The sequence below is a fragment of the Toxotes jaculatrix genome, chromosome 8 (genome assembly GCF_017976425.1).
Source record: "Toxotes jaculatrix isolate fToxJac2 chromosome 8, fToxJac2.pri, whole genome shotgun sequence".
Lineage (NCBI taxonomy): Eukaryota > Metazoa > Chordata > Actinopteri > Toxotidae > Toxotes > Toxotes jaculatrix.
In genome coordinates, this window is record NC_054401.1 from 11,293,295 (window position 1) to 11,314,557 (window position 21,263).

The 21,263-nt window shown below is 41.0% G+C and overlaps 1 protein-coding gene across 1 annotated transcript in view; it reads right to left on the bottom strand.

The window, feature by feature from the left end:
* kcnn3 (potassium intermediate/small conductance calcium-activated channel, subfamily N, member 3) overlaps positions 1–21,263 on the bottom strand; it is a 42,635-nt gene that overhangs the window by 7,510 nt on the left and 13,862 nt on the right. The window contains exons 3-6 of the mRNA XM_041044471.1: positions 12,909–13,205; positions 11,682–11,803; positions 10,124–10,265; positions 4,900–5,010 (exon numbers count right to left, since the gene is read on the bottom strand). Coding sequence (XP_040900405.1) covers positions 4,900–5,010; positions 10,124–10,265; positions 11,682–11,803; positions 12,909–13,205 — 672 coding nt within the window. The remainder of the gene's footprint in view (positions 1–4,899; positions 5,011–10,123; positions 10,266–11,681; positions 11,804–12,908; positions 13,206–21,263) is intronic.

A 21,263-nucleotide genomic window follows, 5' to 3' on the forward strand; every position in this document is an offset into this window, starting at 1 on the left:
GTGGAAGTTTTCACGTAAACTTTCAACATCTGTCCAGCTGTGCGGGGGGGGGGGGGGGAACACCGCTTCGGGCCATTTAATTAGACCATGCTAAAACTTCACCCTCCATAAATCCTCGAAAACTGCCTCACACACAAATAACAGGGAAGGATAATACCAGACTGTTTGTATTTTACAGTTAATTCCCCCGCACCACACTCTTTTTCTTTCCCTCTCCTGGGAATTCATGTAGAAACTGAGGCAAAGACGGCAACTCCATTAACAAAAATAAAAGACTCAACATAAACTGCTAAGAATACTCCACAAGAAACCAAATGATAGCAGCAGCAGCCATTCCTGGACCATATGGCATGTACTTGGGCAACCATGTTGGGGCCATATGGATGGTTTGGGTCAAAGATCTGTTCTGGCTGCTCCCCTACATGGCACACCTTATGGCAGGTACATGTAAAATCTGTTAAGACAAGGGGTTTCCACATCTCAGCATGTTGGGCAGCTGATGACATATTGTGGAGTACAAATCAATCAATACAAATAGAAATATTTTGGAGATGTCACTACAGACATTACAGATACAACTGCTACTATTTATTATAACAGAAATGTAAGTAAGTTTTTTTTTTTTTTCAAATAAGCATGAACTCAAATATATAAATGTTGGTATCATAAATTAAAAATAAGAATGTTTGTTTAGACTGAAAATGGGGAAAAAAATAATCATTATTTTCCCATCATTTTTTCACAGGGATGTTTTTCTAACATCAGAGGAAAAGCCGAGGCGCCTGACCCCTCCAACCCAGGAGGGTCTTAATGACCTGTGTATGCAATTAGTAATTATGTACTGTGGTGCTACAGATACAATGGTGTTTTCTAGAGGAGCAGAAAACATAAACAAACAGGCCAATTACCTTGGCAACAACCTCTCACCTCATCCATGTGCCACGGCATCACGCGGCCTCACCTGCTCTGACCTTCCCCTCAAAGGCATGGTGACAAAGGGAAGAGACAAGTCTCACACATACACACACACACAGAAGCAGACACACAAACATGGTCGCATATCCATGAATGCACACAAACACAAGAAAAATATCAACATGCTAATGTCTAAAGCAAACGCTGTTGGGGGTTCACTAAGAATCAAACCAATCAAGAAGGGTTCACAGAACATTTTATAGATTTTATATAATAATTGGCTTCAGTGGTGGTTTTATAATTTTTTTTGTCTCCTGAATGAGGTCATTTGCTCGACAACACCACAGCACACCAAAGAGAGTCTTGATAAATCTAGACAGTCCAGCTCCATGACAGGGAAGAGTACACTCAGGTTCAATTGGTAACAAGTGAAAAACATCAGAGAGATGTGTAAACGCATCCATTGTGAGCCAAATTAATTTTTTGTCACTGTCACAATACGTTGACACTAATAAGGATCCATCTGGCTTGCGTGTGAATTAAAAGGCTGTCAGAGGAGTTATTTTTACTGTGTGGATTGAAAGCTAGCTAAGAAGAAATCTTCGGGGGTTAGATTGCTCCCATTTGGCTGGTGGTGTAAACATTGGAAGGCATTGCAGCACCTCCTCCTTGGCCAGAGCCCAGAGTGCACTCTGAATATTCAGAGAGGGCGAAGCTCTGAATATGCCACAGGGACTTCTGAAAGTGCTCTGAATTAACCAATGGTCCAACGTGGAGGCAGAATACACATTCAGAGTGCAAATTTAGAGAAAGACCTTACATTTTCAACTCTTACAACACAATTTAAAAAGCTTGAAATAAAAGTACTGACCTCAGAAACAGACTCTGTCAGCTACACTGACACACTCAATAGGCTTATTGCTTCAATGAGTGGCATTTAATTGACATCATAGTGCCATTAAAAGGAAGGAGACACCACTCCACTCCACTGACTTAGCGCCTACAGTAAGCACGTCCTGCTTTTTCAGTGTGGAGAGCGCTCTGTGAATGTCCGGGTGATATTCTGACCAGATGGACTTCCAGCAGTGCTCTGATTTGACCAATACTTCAGCATGGAGCCACAGTAAATTGCCACCAGCCTTTTAAACACACCTTTAACACTCTGCATCTAGACAACAAGCCCTGGCATCAAACACGAGCATTTAAACCTCACACACGGTCGACTTAGGGGCTATGTTAACTGTTATTTAATTAACATCCATGTTAATCCTGTCAAGGGGAGAGAAACACTTCACTTCAGTGAACACTGCATGAAAATTAACCCTGTGCATTGAACTTTGAATGATGTCTTTAAAGCACATCATCCTCCCTGATAAGGTTATTAGGTCTGCACCACACAAGATTTCAAGATTTCAACTTCAGTCTTGTCGGGTGTGTCTGAAAATCTGATCTAAGGATGAAAGCAGAGAACACTCAAATGATGTAGAGTGAAAATATTTTGAAGTATGTTGAAGTATGTGTCAGACAGTATCAAAAGTACCACACACATTTGGACGAAAAATGATCTGTGTGGCACATGGGTGTCTGAGGAAAAGTTTATTTTACTGTGTGTTGCAGAAGTTACTTGCAGATTTATGGGTGTAGCTCTGCAGTATTAAGGTGCCGGAGGACAACAGCACTCAAACTTTTTTTCTTTTCTTTTTGTTTTTTTACACTAACATGTGTAAAGATAATATAAGATACCAGACACACAGAGCACTAGCTAACGGCTTCACTGATTGGCATTTAATTGACATTCTTGTTAATCCTTCAAAGGGAAGGAACCACATTTTCATTGAAGCAGAAAACCCCCGTGTGTGTGCGCTTTTCTGTCTATTCGTGCATGTGTGCGTGCACATATGATGATGGCAGGATGTAGGGTCTATCGTTGCATTATTCATTATAAAGCCTTGAGTGATTGTATTCTCTTGTTACGATGATATGGCAGAGAATGGCCCCAGCCATGTAAATCAATGTGCATACAACAGCTTCAATCATTGGTCTCTCAGTAATAGAGGGCAGGAGACAATTACCACTGCATAAACCGAAGACCCTTTGAAGGAAATGTCACCAAGCAGCACGCTGTATCGTGTTGAATGAAACTGCTGAATGGCACCCCCGTTACTTGATGATTGTCTTTGTCAAGACTGTTATTTAATAGATGGGAGAACAAATTTAATAAAAAAATGTATGGTATGAACTTTTTTTTTCTCTGTTCAAGGGCTGCTAGTATGTGGGGAGCATCATTTTTTTTCTATACTGAACAATTAATGGAATTGCAATGACTTAAAAAAAACATTTTCCATTTACGAATTAAATACTAAAATGATTTGAACTTCTAGAATTTCAGTGTGAAAAAAAGTGATGATTGGCTTTAGAAAAAAAATAGCTAAATAAACATACAAATGAGATTACAAGTTAGTGTGAGGCTGATATTTAATATATTTACATTCACAATGACCATCTACGAAAACACAACGCACCCGATTGTTGAAATCTGTACAAAAATTGGAGTTATAACTCAGTTAAATCTGAAAACACAGACATGATGCACACATTCTTAGATTCAGTGTGGCTTATAAGTGCGGCTAATAAAAGAATAATCGGGCTACTAACCCTAACCCTAACCCAACATATTTTGCTAAAAGCAATACATGTCAACCGTTGTCAACTGTTGGCACTAGAAGACGGGACAGGCAATTTCAAAAGTCATTAGACTTCATGCTCTGCTGCCCACAAATATTTGTACAAAAGTTCACGGCAGCTCATCCAGTAGTTGCTGAGATATTTCAGTCTGGACCAGTGTGGTCAACAGAAAGACTGACAGACTGACACTGCCATCAAAAAGAAATTACAAAGAGGCTAAATGTGACAATTGCAAGACCATTGCGTATTACATTAAAAAACACAACAAAATTGTAAAAACTTTTGCATAATTACTAGTGCTAAATAATATGCAGTTTAAAATCCTTTAAATTAGGGGTACGTAACACAAAGAACATTGAGAATAACTGCTTGAAATGGTCAGCTGAATTCCAGATTGTAAGTGATGGACATGCAAGCGCTCACAGAGATACACACGGATAAAGTTGCTAGACATCTTGTGAGAACACACTCTGTCTGACCTGGCCAGAGTTTGCAGGAAGATGAGGTGAGAGTCTGGCTCCAATAGAGACAGAGTGATTTGGCTCCTCTGTCGATATTTTATCCACACTGAAATTATTGATCACCCTACCCCATTCAGTCACCCAGCTATCCTGCTGCCATAATGTACCCTACATATTTGATATGGGAGCTATTTTTAAAACTTGGGTCTTTCAACTGTATGAAAAATTGAAAAGGACTGGAGGAGGGAGGGAGTGAGGGATGGAGGGAGGCGGGAGGGGAGGCAGCGAGGAAAGACAGGGCAAAGGAGGAAGGAGAGGAGAGAAAGGGATTTACTGTAAAAGAGACAAATGTCAGAGGAGAGGGGAGGTGGGAGGGTGGACGGATGGCCAAGTGGGAGGAAAAAGATTGGAGATGGAAAGAAAGAGAGAGAGAGACAGTAAATGAGGGAGCAGAACAGAGAGGGTGAGAACGAGATGACCTTGTATTGCCTTCACTCACTCAAATAACATGGCGATCTGTCACAACAACACAGGGTGATAGTGTGATGTAGTAGATGGAGAGGGTGAAGGAGGGGCAGGGAAAGGACAAGCCGTTTAGCCGGGCTCTCAACTACCTTGTCTCCAAACCCAAAGAAATCCTAATGCTATAGTGCAAAATCCCCCCCAAATGCCGCTTACACATAAAAACTGTACTTTTACAAATTACAGTTCTGTTGGAAGCCCAATTATGGTGCATGCAGAGAATGTGTGCTTTCTTTTACAAATTATAGTTTTGCTTTATTTCTGCAACAGTACAACATGCTCATTCACACCACAGACACCACACAAGCCTACACACCCTTTTGGTGAGTTGTGTGTCCATCATGAAGTTGTGTACGTGTTTCTCGGCCTTGGTCAGCTCCAGCTTCCTGGCTACCACGGCAACCACCAGAGCCGTACAGCCTGCGCCCTGAGAGAGGGAGGAGGAGGAGGAGGAGGAGAAAACAGAGCACTGAGTCAGTCAGTACAGAGGAGGAATTGGTAAATCGGTGGCTTTTGGCCGGGGAATTAGCCCAGATGATTGAAGGGAGCGAGGACAAATATGAGGAAGGGAGCCGCACGACAGAAGGAGAAGTGAAAGGGAGATAGGAGAGGATTAGGAGGGACAGTTCTGTTCCAGATCCATATTTCCTCATGTTGAGACGCAAGCCAAGTCTATTTTCACTTCCAATCCATCTGGTGTGAGATCCCGTCTATATCGCCTCTATATGTAGCTGAAAAATATGCCCCATATAGATACAAAAACACTCCAAAGATTGACATTACCTAATTTTATTTAATTAGATGCTGTCAATCTGAATTACAGGGTGTCAGTCTTCCCCTGTCACCAGAGGTTTGAGGTCTGCAGGAAGTGTAAAAGTGTAAAACATTTCCAGCTTGTATTCCAGCTTGACCCACGTGGGACATATGGCAAATTCATTTGGGAGAGAGTGACAGCAGTTTCTCAACCAGAAAGACATGCTTGAGAGGAGAAGAGGAGCAGGAACACGGGGAGGAAGACAGACTTAATTAACTTTCAGATTAGACACTGTTTTCAATGGGGCTGTTGAGCGCTCACAGGTTCCTCTGAAGGGGCAGGCACCGAGAGGAAGGGAAGAAAAGATAAAGAGAGTGAAGAGCTATGAGTAAATATAAATGGGGAAGGAAGGAATCGTGGAGGGAGGGATGAATGCAGGCGGCAGGGTGTGTGCATGGAATAGGAAGAGAGAAAGATGGAGAAGAAGGCAATGTTAATGAGGTCACATATCTGATAAGTAATGAATTAAGATTAAGAGTGTTTAATGAAAATGTATGAGTGATCTTCCTTCCTGCTTGCGAGTTTGTGCAACTCACAGTGGGAGAGAATGGGAGAGAGAGAATAAAAGAGATATAAGGAGAGAAACAAAGTGAGTTAGAGAGTGAGAGCGAGGGAGCATACAACATTTTGAAGCGTGTAGGAAATAGCCAAGACTTCATGGTGCACACTCTTGAACGATAAGACAGGTTTGCCAAAAATAACTTTGGCTGGGTTCAGAAAAATGTAACGCACAAACAGGCATTAGTGCCCACGTCTATACACTCATCCACTCTATTTGTGTTTATTCAAAAACTATGAATAAAATATGATGAGAGCCGATGGAAAACCCTTAGAGCATTCATACATGTCTGTGCTTTAGGGAAAAGAGACCTCTACCAATTGCTTTAGCACAGTATGTAGCCTACAATTGCAGTGCCTTGTGCATATACCCAGCTGTGTGTATGTGTTTGCGTGTGTGTTCAAAATTGTCCTCCTCGGTCAAAAACAGTGGGGTGCTGATTGGTTTGTCAAGGCAGGCTTTGTGTATATGCACATGCATGTGCCAGTGAGTGCGTGCGTGTGTGTGTGTGCATATATATGAGAGCTTGTTTGTGTATACGCCTGCATCCATTTGATTCCAGCAGGGTTCCCTGTGCAATCGCCACAGACTGACACGGCGAATGATGGCTCTGCTGCTGTGATTTGTTTCATATGCCTGGGTGTTTCCCTTGCTCGCTCCTCTACAGTGCAGCCATCTACCTAGCTGTCAGAAAAGGGGGAATCACCTATCTGTGCTTCTGTGTGATATCCACACACTCCAGGTAAAAACTACATCTTTTAGCTTCATGCAAAAAAAACCAAAACAAAACAAAACAAAACAAAACAAAAAACAAAAAAAAAAACCAGTGGAAAATAGTTTACCAAACAGGTCACTAGGAAGGCACAGTGGAAAGTGGAAAAGATGTTCAACATAAAAAAAACATTAATTTGCTCAATTAGCATGCACAAAACAAGCACTTAGAGACACAAAGAGCACAAAAATGTTTGAAATGGTAGCTACTCTGCATCTCTTTAACCTGACGACTGATCCAGACCCAGTGTATCCAGACGTTGCTGGAAATGGAGGACAAACAAAAACACACATTCATACTGTAACACTTCACTTAAACCCTCCCATTTAGCACCACTATATAAACAGTATAAAAACATTTATTGAATGGTTTGTAATAGCAGCTGTACACAGACATGACATTTAAGTGTTATTTAATCTACAGTATTTGTCATCATTTCTAACTTCTCCTATCAAGATATGTTTTTTTTGTTATTATAGCAATGTTTTACCTTATTGCCATTTGTTGTTAGTTTTATGTTATAAGTTGTTTATACAGCAGCCTCCACTTATGGGTGCCCACAGGGGGAGTTATAGTCGTTGACAACTTCATTTTTCAGCACATATCTGTGCACAACTGCCTTGTGTTGTGTTGTTTAAATACTGCTTACAGATGCTAAACAGGGGGAGTTAAAGTAAAGTGTTACCATTCATAACAACATGCATGAATGAGGACTTAAGTATGTAAACACACATATGTACACATCCATGACTTGCGAACTCTGATGTGTGCAACAAACATGCTCCATTTATGTACAATGAAAAGCTCCCCCTGTTTAAATATGTTGCTGTGGTCTACCCTAACAGCACACACCTACCCACGCAGACACATGAAAGTACACATATAAACGTGCTAACACCTGGCACACCCCCAGGTAGCCTCGGGGCAGTGGTACATTCCAGCACCGTTGGCCTTCATGTGTTGTCATAGTAACAACGGCAAGAATTTCTCCTATAGAAACTCATTTCAATAATTCTCAACCAAGAAAAAAAAATCATATCCTGTTCTCTGTCCTCAACCTGTCACCCCTGGCCCCCACCTCCTTTTTAAAATCTTCCTTTCACATCATTTCCACGCTGTTTTCCCACGACCTGCTGCGCCTGCTCTCCCTCCCGTACGAGCCTCACCTCCCTCTTTCTACCTGCATCCCCACTCCTTCTCTGATGATCCACGAAAATAAACCACTTTGAACACTCTGAAGAGTGTAGCGAGAGTGTTTGTGTGTGTGACAGGAGAGGAGAGTGTGTGTGGGAGTCATACTGAGAGTGTATGTCAAGCTCTGTGTCAGTGTTGTGTGGAGGATGCAGTCTGTAGCAGTGGGCTTGGGACGACTGTGTATCCACCCCTCTGTTTTGTGTCTTTGCGCGTGTGTGTTAACATTACAGTAAGAGTTGCACTCTAAACACTAAAACGCTGATTGAATGATTCACCCAGAAAACTGGGGGTTTGTGTGTGTCTCTGTGAAAGTGTGTGCTTATTCACACATTTTATAGACTATGCTGTGAAGATGAAAGAACACACACAGGTAGGTTTTTGGGGAGTTTTGAGGAAGTTATAAGTAACTAGTGAAATGATGATTTTCAAAATACCACAAGTATAAAACATCAGACGAACTGAGGGAAAAAAAATGAGTGGGGTTTTGATTTTAAGGGGCATGTTGAGGGCTCTCTAATTCCCACTCTTGATTTTGCTCAAACCGTCATCCAGCAGTCATTAGACTGCATCTCACTGGCTTCAATATCCAGCCATTCTGGTTGATGCTTGATGTTAGGCGTACTTTAACAAAACACACTCAAGTGCAAAAGTACGAGCCATGCAAGTGTGTAAATGCAATACAGAAGATTGCTGCAGTGATAATATTGAGAATAAAATTTTAGCAGCCTATTATTTTATTTTCTTGATGAAACTGAAGCAATTCAGAAGTTCTGCTGGTTGATTTTATGATCACTCACCCAGTGGTCACATTATCATATCTTAACATGTAACGTGACTAATCTGAAGACTGTTTAGAGGTGCTTAGAATAGCAAATGCCAGTCTTCTTTTGTAGAAACACATCGCCCTTTACTTTTCATTTATTCTAACTAGTACAATGATGCTACTGGAGTTACTTTTATGAGTCAAAGACTAAGAGAAATGACTCCCTTAGTTTTTAAAAACATAAAAATGACAAAAAAAAACAGTATTCCTGGCATTATTTCACAATTTCATTTCCAGGCTACCTCCACTTTTTGAATGAACGCCATTTTGATGATGTAGTGCTTAATGCATTGCACAACTCTGTAATTCAGAAAACATCCCCAACTGATGTGAGCACCCACTCTGCAGTGATTTTCAGCTTTTTAGCTTGTTTTAGCTCTCTGTACTCTCCCCTTTGGCAACAGAAAACATGTGGCACACTGTGTCCTATGAGAAAAGTATTCCCAGGTAACATGTTTTTGAGTCCTATTTTTTTCTCTTTCATGACCTTATAAAAATCAACAAAAGCCACCATACCTATTGGCACATTTAGGATTACTTGACATTTAGCTGTAAAGCAATTTAAAAAATCAAATCTTCTTCCAAAGGTGACTAATTCCCTCAGATAATTCAGAGCAGCATTTAAATGTGATAGCAAAGAAAAAGATGAGTAGCATCTAAATTCACATCACTAAAAATGAGTTGACCAATCTTCAAAGTCTTGTGGTTATTCCTTTAAACACAAGGAAGCTAGAAATGAAGAAGAAGATGAAGGTGAAGTAGGAAAGAATAACAAAGCAGTGACAGAAAAAACAGAGAAAAACAAATAGTTTGAGGAGGGAAGAACACCTGTGAAGTGAAGCAAATAGAGAAGCAGTCGGCAGCTTAAACACTGATACTAACAGATGGAGGGTAGATAGAAATAAACACATGGCCTCAGGGAAGGAGAGACGGACAGAGGGGAAAAGAAAGATGGAAGGATAAACAGAAAAAGACAGAATGAGAGTTAGATAGTGGTACAGAAAGAAAATAAAAGACAAGAGAGAAAGAGAGAAAGAGAGAAACAGAGTGGGAGGACATGGCACACAGAAAGGTGGGACCTTCATTATGCAATGAGGACAGACAAAGAAATAACACGCACAGACAAACACACACACACACACACACACTCACAAAACCACTAATGTGCTCTTGTTTGCACGCCTACACACCCAAAACACACAGAAGCACAGATGCAGACTAATTCAGGGAGGATTGCCCAAATTACACAAATGGCAGAATTTCTCTCGCAAATGACAGCATGCTCTCTAATCTGCTGACCTTTGAATGAGGCGAGGACAACGCCAAGGGGAGGGAGAGTGAGTGAGAGTGATAGAAAGAGAGGAGGAAATGTACTGACCATGATTCCTGTGAGCAGACAGACTCCTTTGCCACAGTAGGTGTGAGGAACCATGTCTCCATAGCCGATGGACAAGAAGGTGATGGAGATAAGCCACATGGCTCCCAGGAAGTTACTGGTCACGTCCTGGGCATCATGATACCTAAAAGCAGGCATCCATGTTAAGAGGATAAAGGTGGACAATAGTAAAAGATATCAAAAATAATAATAAAAACAAAACAAAACAAACAAACAAACAAAAAAAAACTGGGCAACTGGTCCTGTCCGCAAATGTGGGCGTCAAAGCTTAAGCACGTGTCCTGACCCAGAAGATAATACATAACTTCAGCTCTTGCCTCCATCATTTCCGCCCTACACACAACACTGTTACCACAACAACCAAACATAGATTTGAAAAAAAGTTGTTTTCTCAAAAACTGCTGAACTGAACAACCTAAATTTTAGCGTTGGATGTTAGCGGCAGATGTAATCGCTCTGAGCTCTGTATTCTCTTGCCTGAGGGGACATGCTCTCCAAATTGTCAAATTTGCACCTTGTTTGAAGCAGTTTAATTGAATTTTATGTGTGTTTTTTCCCTGGTTAATTTGGTTTGGAGAGGAGAGGAAATGCCAATTAAAGTTGGATGTTGACCAAACAATGGCTTCCCAGCAGCTGGGCAATGATACATTTAACCAAGCTTATTAACCAACTGACATTTTCCCGTATTTCCTTGATTATCTCCAAAAGCATTTAAAGACATTTAAAAGGGATTGTCACTTTTTAAAGTTACATAACTCAGAAAATCTGATTATTAGGCTTTAAATGTAACTGGACAATATTTCATTTTTAAGATGTCTACTGGATAAAAAAAAAATGCCCGATAAAACACTAGTCTGCTCAGCCATATGGTTACAGCTGTTAAGGTTTTTATTAAGAAAGAACAATATGTACTTCTTTGCCTACCTATGTAAAATAACTTTCATAAAATGACATAACCTCCTAGAAAAAGCTGTAGCTTTGTAAAGAGGTCAGTGTTGTTTGACCCACCCCCATCATCTACTGCACTCTGATTACAGCTCTGCTATATTATGTTATCAATCAGCAAGTTGTAGGAGAATGTATAGCTGTTAACAAATTAGCAAATATCAATATCCTTCTATCTGCTTGCAACCACATTATAGTGTTACATAAGTGTTTTTGTCTGCTATGAATCCTGAAGGCGTGGCACGGGTGTAAATTAAAGTGTTAGCAAATGTTTCTCTCAGGATGTTATTACATTGATTTTATTCTTCAGTTTTTTTCAGACAAAATGGACAAACTAAGTAACAACTCCATTGCCTGGATCAAATTAAGTGTACAACTGGTGTGAAAGCCTTATAAACTGAGATCTAAAGATGGATTATGTTGCACACATGTCCCAGATTATATTTCTTGCCAAATGAATTTAATTGCTCAGTTGAATTCCTGGTCCAATCACAGTCCAACACTCATGTGTCTCACAAAATACACACACACACACAGACACAGACACAGACACAGACACACACACACACACAAATGGACCAGCTTTGTAACTCACCTCTCACACACTCGTACGGTCCAGGCAGCGATGATCCACAGAGAGATGCTGAAGACCAGCAGCACCGTCCCAGGGCAGATAGTCATGAGGGTTTTCATTACAAACCGTGTGTTAAAATGCACCTGAAATACATGTACACACAAAAGTACATGCAATCAGCACAGCAGAGCTGAAAAATATTATTGTAATACACATTTTTTTCAAGGGTTAGTGTTGCGCTGCTGTGAAGCCTCATCCTGTACACTGTTTTGCACACTTGATGTTTTACTAATTAGTCTTCTGAGGAGCTTCTGATAGCGACCACACTCTGAGAATCTCCACTGTAATTGGAGTCGAGATCGGGGCTTGCCCTTTGACTGGGGTCAAGCTATACAGTGTCTCTGAGTAACTGGCCTATTTTAGTGTAGTTGTTTAGTGGGTTTAGTCTTTGTCACTAAGAGGTAGACCATCAACTTCAGGCAAAATGATGATGTGAGAGCAACAGTTCGGCCCTGGAAGGGTTAAGCAGCTGATAAATGAGTAGTCATGTTAGAGTTGCACGTCAATGGCAGCTTCACCTCCTCTTTCCATCACTGTAGCCTGAGGGTCAGAAGAGTACCATCGCAGATACACTCACAAACTGCTAAATTACTCATCTAAAATCTACTCCATCTCTCCCCCACTGTCCTGCGCCCCTCCTTGTCGTAGTTTGCATATTTCCAACATGCGCTACATCGCCACTTCCTGATTTTACAGTAACGTTTATCATTAAAAGTCATTACAAAACTGGCACCAATCATTTGTTGCATGGCTTGTGCATGTTTCTCTGCACTTGTATTGCAATCTCATTCTAGTCCTTTGTTTTCATGCCCCATTTGAGCCGTATGCAATATCTTGTTCCCATTTCACGCTCCCATCTCATATTGTATTATGAAAGATCCACCATAGCTTACATCTAAGTCTCTATGCACAGTGATAACAAAAGGAGAGAAAGGGGATTTGAACTGGTAGATGATAAGAAACAGGGTGACTAGAAGGACGGAGCGGAAGGAAGGTCTTGAGATAGTTAGAGAGATAGAGGCCAGGGATGAAAGGGACAGCACGGACACAGATTTAATTCAGAGGAGAGAGATCTTGACCTTAATACCTTTACAACTCCCTCATCTCTTTCCGGCTAAACCTTTGACAACCACAATCTTGAATGCATACTGAAAAGACACACACCTGCAAGAACAAAACACTTCTGACCTTATTTAGGGCACCTATACTCCTGGAGGAGGCGTCAGTGAAGAGTTTACTGTGCAGAAGCATGACCCTGGCGATGAGGTAGAGGCGCAGGAACATGGGCACGCTCAGCACCATGTCCAGGTCAGCCTCGGCCTGCGACGGCGCGTACGAGAAGGCCAGCCGTGCCCGCCACTGAAACTTAAAGTCCCCCGGCACCGGATGAACCGCAGACACCAGCAGCTCCAGTGCGATCAGCAAGACCCTCTCCATTGTCATGGCAATGCGCCAGTCGTCCGCTCCGTTGTCGATGACAAACAGCTGCAGGGACAGGAAGGACACGAGGAGAGTTAAGAGAGGAGTTACACTTGTTTTAATGCAGCGCTGCGCAAACTTTTCATCATGATCCTCTGCTGGCACAGTCCACTCATCAGTACAGTTGACTGATCTGATGATTAAAGGAACCAGAGGCAATTTAGAGCAAATGTCTCTTTGCAGAGATTTAAAGCACCATCCATCTAATCAGTAATCCATTCAGCCAAGTCATCTGAAGCTGCTGCTCTTAAGTAAAACAGATGCCTAATTATCACAGTCACAATATTTTTCTAAAAAAAGACCACTACGCTGGTATTTCTGTGAATCTCATGAGCTTGCGGCTAACAATGTTACTTTAATTGCAGTTTTGCCTCCTTGTATGGTGACATTTTGTGTTCGTAATTGCTGTGGTTACTCTTGATATTGTCGCAAAAACTGCTGTTATAAGGAAGCAGTAAGAGCAGGTTTCATTACAGAGGTCCTCCTCCAGACTGTGCTGACAGGAACTGGGGGTGGTGGGGAGGTGGGGTTGATGAGAGAGGGAGAAGGTGGTGGAAAAAGATGGATGAAGTGCAAAGGAAATGAAGAGATAAAGATAGGAACGAGGAACTATTGGGGGAAAGGAGGACACTGCAAAAAAAAAAAAAAGTTTCTAGCATAGAGAACTTGTTTCAAGAATTTTCTAGAAATTTATGTCAGTAAACAAAACTAGAAACAGGATGGAATCTGGCAGTGCAGCAATGGCATGCACGTCTTCATTTTTAAAAAGATAAGAAAATTTTTTAGGACCCAATCAAGAACAAAAATGCCTTGATAAAAGATTCTTGCAGTGGACAAAAAAATGTTAAAGTGAGAGAGAAGCTCAAAACACAGACTATAAAGAAAGGCCGGGGCACAGTGAGAGAAATGAGGAACTCCCCTGCTGTAAATCAGCCAAGTTTACCAGATGCTGTACTGCCTCGAGTAACAGTGCTAACAATTGCTCTTTACCACATGATTCATCTCAAGGGCTTTTAGCCCACACAAACATTTATTTAGGAAAACAAAACAAATACGATAACAGGTCAAACGTCGGAACAAACAGGTATGACAGCCTGCCTCTCCGTGTCGTGGCCAAATGGTCACAGTCCCGATGAAGGTGGACTGAAACTGTGCCACTTGCTCAACCACCTTGGGATACACACACTATTTCCTCATTATCTATATCTAGCTCAGCAGGATATATGTGTTTTCCTTGTTCTGCGGTTGTGACATGTGTGCACACATGCAACCAACATGTGTACACACACATACTGTAGCCTACGCACATGCCTGAGTCATTGTGTAAGCTATCATTTGAACCAAGGGTCAAACGCTGGCTGTATTCTTTAATGATTTCAGTGAGCGTGTATATAGGTGTGTGTATGTACTGTACTTGTGTGTGTATTTGTGTATGCCTGAGTGAGTTTGAGAGAGAGTGTGCAGACCCAGCCTCATCATGGTGACTGTTGCCAAGGCGACAACATCAAAGAGCAGCCAAGCTTAATTAGGATCCCCAGCGAGAGAGAGAGAGAGAGAGAGAGAGAGAGAGAGAGAGAGAGAGAGAGAGAGAGAGAGAGAGCAGGAGGAAGAGAGAGTGAGTCAAAAAGGGAGAAATGCAGCTAGAGACGAGGCAAGAAGAAAGAAAAAAGGAGACACAGGAAAAAAGATGGAGAGGTGTGAGTGACAGCGAGTGAAGAGATAAAGAAAGGAAAGACAAGTTGTCTAACACTCATGTTCTCTGCAGAAACTTGTACAGGTTTACATGAGTGTGTGCTCACATTTTTGGGGACAAAAATCTATTGGCACTGTCACATTATAGGGACTCACCTCCCATTTGAGGACAAAAAGCTGGTTCCCACAAGGGTAACCACTGAAATTCAGGAGTAATGCTCCTTTTATAGTGTAAATTAGGGTTAGGATAGGAGTTAGGGATTTATAGTTATGGTTGAGTTATGTTCAGTCTCCAGGGAATGAATGTAACTCAATGCAATGTCCTCCTAAGTGATAAAAACTTAAAGTTTCTGTGTGTGTGTTTGTTTGAGTCAGAGAGTAGGGCACCAAACTTCATGTATATTCATTCACACTTTCGGGAACATCGCTTTTTGTCTGCAAATCATTCATTCTTTTCTCCCAGTGTGTGTGTGTGTGTGTGCATGAGACGCTCCATCAGCCCCTTCTCTGTCTTTCTTTCTCTGTTTACCTCTCTGTTTTTCCTTCTAACATCCCTCACTTCCCTTCCTGCACCCTCTGAATGACATGTCTCCAAATCAAAACAGAGGTGATCCAGTTTCTTGCCACTGGAGGAAATGAGTGTCTCTCCCTTCCTCTTCCCTCCGCCCTCCCCTCCTGTCCTGTCCTCCCTCATGCTCCTGCTGTCAGTCTTTTCCTGGCTAAATCGCCATGAGGAAGGGATAAATAATTAAATTCCATTAGGAAAGTAATCTGTCAATGGGAGTGAGTGAGTGCCACTGCCCCTGCATGACCAGGACAGAAGGAGGGAATGAGGGAAGAAGGGGGGTTGGTGGTGGTGGGGGGTTGGGAAGAGGAAAAGTAGGTAAGGATTGTCTGTGTATGTGTGTGTGTGTATGCATAAGAGACACACCCTGTCAACTCTATAAAGAGAGAAACAAGGAGGAAGGTCAGGGAACAGCAAAGCTAAATAAACTTGGACATCAAGAACAAGCCCGTCGGGAAAAATGAACAAGATCATGGAAAAAAAAAAAGTGTCTTCGGTTATTTTCTTAATTTTAACCGATTGTGGCATCACAAGACAGAGGGCAAGGGACAAGGAAAGGGAACAGAAAGTGGACAGGACAGAAGGAGGGCAAAGTCAGAGAGAAAAACAAAGAGCAGGCCAGCAGGAGACACAGAGGAAGAAAAAGGAGAAATGTGTGAAAATGATGGTGCCAAAGACAGGCTGAGGTCTCTTCACAGGTGAAGGTGTGAGGTCTGAGAGGACACTCTCCACCTGAAGCGTCCCCCCTCAGCTCCTGCTGCTACATCTGCAACCTGCTGGAGGAGTTTGTCACCCCTCCATCTTTCCTCATCAGTCATCCATCCATCCATCCATCCATCCATCCATCCATCCATGCCTCAACCCCTTCCAGTCCCCGTGGCTATTGTAGCTTTGTAATCGTGTTAAGTCCCTGATTGCAGATGTCTCTCATCACGGAACCAGGCGCAGCGCTGGCCAGACTCTGCCAAGTGAGCAAGCGAGACATGCAGGGAAATTTCTCACGCATGCACGCATACACATGCACACACATCCACACACATCCTCACACGTCCAGACGGCCTTGTCAAATGCAGCACAGACTCTCAAAATGAGGTAGATGCAGGCAAATCAGCGTCAAGTTGGCATTTCCCACGAGAGGGAAAAACACTAAAGCTCAGTCTGGGACGGAGACGGTCCTAATCACTGAAGGAGACACTGACAGAACGGGCACTGAAAAGCATTCACGCATACGTTTGCACAGTCACACCTATGGGAAATGTCTGGGTCCTACAGCATGGAATTCCCTGGAACTGGCAGAAAATAACTGGGGAGAGCCAAACACACACACACACAGGTTCACACACCCAGATATACGTGAATTTGCAGAGAGGGTAACACGATTTCTTTGACTGTAACTGCAGCTCTGAGTGAACACCCCTGTGGCTGTTTCTACGCAGCTGAGACAGGAAAGGAAGGGGAGAGGGTGTCGTGGAAGTGAAAAGGGAGTGCTAGAAAGTGCGAGAGATGAGGAAAGGTTCACGGTTTGCGGTGTGTGCATGAGTGATGTTGCCTGGTTTGCCACTAGAAAGTCTAAAAACGGCAACTGTGAGAGCGTGAACAGAGGATTCCACCAGTGGCATCTTGAGACCAGGAATTTCCCTTGTTCAGTGGAAATATAAAAGACAAACTGTGTTACTAAAAATGGCCAGAGGCTAACAAGACACAAATGGCATCTGATAAATTAACATTTCTTGGAAATAAGTGGGTAAAGTGCTTCTTTCATGTCTACAGTCTAAGGAGGATGCAGATCTTTAAGTCACTCTCATTTTCTCTTCCATTATAGTTCCCAGGGCGGATGTACATTATGCAGAATCTGCAGATCATGACAACATGAAATGGGCCCAGTCCTGGACACTTCAAGTATTAAACATCTCAGGACTGCAGGTTCACATTAAAGACGGGAAGACAACCCTTTGTAGAAGACTACTGCCTGCTTTATTTTCCTAATGCCATCCTGCCTGTCTTTGAGTGGCTGTGAGTGCAAAGCCTGCATTTTCTTGATCAATGGACTCCTTCTAAAATCCTCCAAAAGTAACTGAATAACACAGTTCACTAATGCTTAAAGTGCACTAATGGACTGGAGAAATATCCCTTTCTCACACACTCTCTTTGAGTTTCTATTTGATTAATTTCAAAAACAATTCAATTTTTGCCCTTCAAGTCAGAATTTCTCCAAAGTTTATAAGTTAAAATGAATCATTTTGTTATAGAGTACTTTTCTTGTTGGCAAGTATGAAAAAGTTTCTGTGTGTGTGTGTATGTGTGAAGCAAGGAAGAGCCCACTGGTGAGCTATCACATTAGTCCAAAACTTCAAATACATGAACATGCAGTGAAAGATAAGGTGCAAAGCTTCTGAAATATTCTGTTATATTCTATTTGCTTCTGAAAGAGTTTTTAAGCCAACATTTAGCCTGGTTTTGGCTCTATTAATCATTTATCTCTCTGATTAGCCAAAGGGCCACTTGGAAACTATGATTCATCATAACGACTGTCTTTAGGGTAATGTTTTTTTGATTCATCATTGGCTAGACCAATGATGTTTCAATCCTCAGCCTCCATTATTCCTGACCAATCTCAGTCAATTGGGTGCAGTGTTAACTCAGATTAATGGTGTGTGGTTTCACAGATTGGGCAGTCAATCACAGCACTCTCAAAATGTGTCTTGAGTTCTTGAAGGAGATAATAATCTCTCCTCAAATTCTAAAAATATCTGTACCATAATCGTCTTTGTCAGACAAGAATTTGAATTTTTTTGGTCACAAAAAATTTGTAAGAAAAAAACTTTACATAGAAATAGACCACAGTATAGTAGTAGTACTACAGTACAGACTAATAGTGATTTAGTGAAGAAACACACTGTCAAGGTCAGTGATGAAATCATGATTGCAAAATCAGGCAAGACTGCATTATGCTGATGTTTCAGGTCAAACCCTGATCACGGTTTTTAGTCTATTTCACTCTTATTCAGTGCTCAGCTCAATGACGAGGTCAGTGCCTGGGTCTCCAGGCAGCAGGCATTAAAACATTTTCTGCCTAAAATGTCTGTAAAGATGTTGACCTTTTTTGCTTAAGTATTATGCATGCAAAAAATATCTCAAATTCCTAAGGTATGTACAATACTAAATGATTTGTCAAAGTCCAGCAGGAATATGGCATTGTTACCATAGTAACACTGTTAAGTTAATCCAGTCTTAATTGTAATAACAATGGTTCTTCTTGTTGGTGTTTATATTATGTGGTCATTAAAATGTTCTGCAAAAAACTGACAAAAGAGAAGAAGGGGATGACAAACAGCCAAAAAGTTGCAAAATAAATATGATCAGAGCTCATCCAAGCCTGAGAAACAAACAAAAGAAAAAGAAATAACAGAAAAAACAAACCCCTTCTGTCTGAAGGGGTTTCTCTGTCTCAAAACATATATAACAAACATGTAGTGTACACTATATATTTACATATACTGTAGATTGTCTCCTATTATACATCCATGTTTATGCAACAGAAAACATTGCTCTTATTATACTGCTTTTTAGTTTGCAGTTGGCTGTTGTAGCGTAGTGGCTATATGGACACGTCTACATGGTCACAACAAATTGGTGGGGACACATCAACACATCCACACATAGCCACTTGTGCACCCTTTGATGATGTATTTTACATCATGCGGACCCTAGCAGACCTTCACATACTCTCAGATGCAGAAAGAATAGCACTAGCCTAACTCCACATCCCCAAATTTTTCTCATTTTCAGACATGCAGTCTTCAGTCCCAACTGACAGTGACTCAAGTGACATTGCTTGAGGCAGTTTATCAGACTTTATGCAGCTCCCTGTGGAGCTACAAAAGATGTCATACAACTTTCTTCACATGTACAGTAGTACCCCTAAACATTTGCAAACAGCAAATCTGGTGGAGTTTACCTTTAGGAGTTAACTTAAATCTGTGCAACTCATTGTTTTCCAAAGAAATCTTAAAATAACTATCAAGAAAAAAGCTGTTCTTAAAATTCTACGCTGCACACACCTGACCTGTGCAGAAGTACATGTGTAGATTTGTAGGAACAAACAGTTCTTTTAAGAGCTGAAGTCATTTACTCCAGACTGCTTTCAGAAAAAATGTCATAACTTTTTCACAGAGTCAGAGCCAGCAGGGTCTGATGGGCACTTGCAGTCCAATCTTGTGCTTTTATGCAAATTGCACAGCAGAGCTGAAAATATCGGACATGGCACACCAGTAACCACCTGAACTAGGACTTGAGAATTGTACATTTATCAGGACAAAAGAGAGGCCTTATTTCTCCCACAGAGGAAAAGAAGGAAAAAGGAATGACCAGAGCTACACCAATGTTCTTGGGAAAATGTTTCAGCTTTTTTTCCTGCAATATCTTGTTATAAAGCCTATAATGTAATATTTTTACTGTATCAATTAAGACACTTTCAATTACAACACAATAGAAATATTTATAATTCTCTGAGGCAAATCTAATTTGGCTTCATTTTAATATGTTAGCATAGCATAATTAATTGTAAATAACTGTAAACAATCGGGTCTTGACAGGACTTTGCAAAATTTTATTTAAATCCATTAAATATTAAAAAAAGAAAAAAAGGTCTGAGTGAAAGGTCTGAAGCTCATCCAATACATAAAATATATGTATTATTTTAACTAATAAGCAAACAGTTAACATTAATGATAATAAGGTGTTATGTCAGGGATATTATCTTCTTTCTCAGTTGTAAAGCTTTCAGCATTTTGTTTAGGTTTTAGGTAAATTCCTGAAATTCACAAGCTCTTTTCTCAGCAGCCATTTTGACTTGTGATAGCAGGAAAAGCACATTGGTTAAATAACATTAACAATGGCTCTGTTCTATTCAAGTGTCCCAGTAAGCCATGACAGTGTGACAGTGAGCCAGCATGAACAATACAAGGACCCTGAAACTGAAGTTTGCTCAAAGGAGTATGAGAGAACAACCGAGAACACACAAAACGTGACGTTAAGAATCAAAAGCCATCCAGAGAAATGTTGGAACATGAGAGATGAAAATCAAACATTTTGGTATTTTAGCAGCAAATATCTCACTAATAGGATTTAGAGAATTTGTCAATGAGCTAATTTGCGCTCCAGGGATTTAATCTAAACAATACAGTAAAATGATGAAAAAAAAGAAAAAGTTACAACAACAGCATTTTCACTAAAGTTTGCACTTTTTATTTTTTGGCCGGTTTGCTGGATTAAAAATGAAAGAGACAAACCCAGGAGCAGCAGTGTGGCTCAGTTGACTAAGCACAACACAAAACTGCAATGTTTTCACTTCAGATCAAGCATTTCTCTGTCACTTTTTACTTAACACTGGAATGACAAGAGCACAAAAACTGTTGAAATGCAGTTTTGCTTCACGTTCTTATCAGTTACGGCATGTTCCCATTTACAGAGAATAATTATCTAATTACTGTCAGTAGTTAATATGAACTCAGGTTATTTTATTTGATAACAGTGAACAAGAGAAATCTTTGTAATCTGTGATGATTACCAATGAACTGCACTGTATTGAATGTTTTTTTCTTGTTTTATGCTCAGTACAATTGGGTTGGGCTGTCCCCTGACAGATTAGATTAGACAGTGAAGAGAGGAGGAAGAAGAGAGAAACATCCAAAACAGGAGGGCAGAGAGAAAAGATGCAAGAGAAGACTATAGCAAAGAAACACTGTGTGAAAAGAGGAAAAGATAAAAGGTGAAAAAAATAGCGTGAGGGTTTTTAGAAGGAGAGA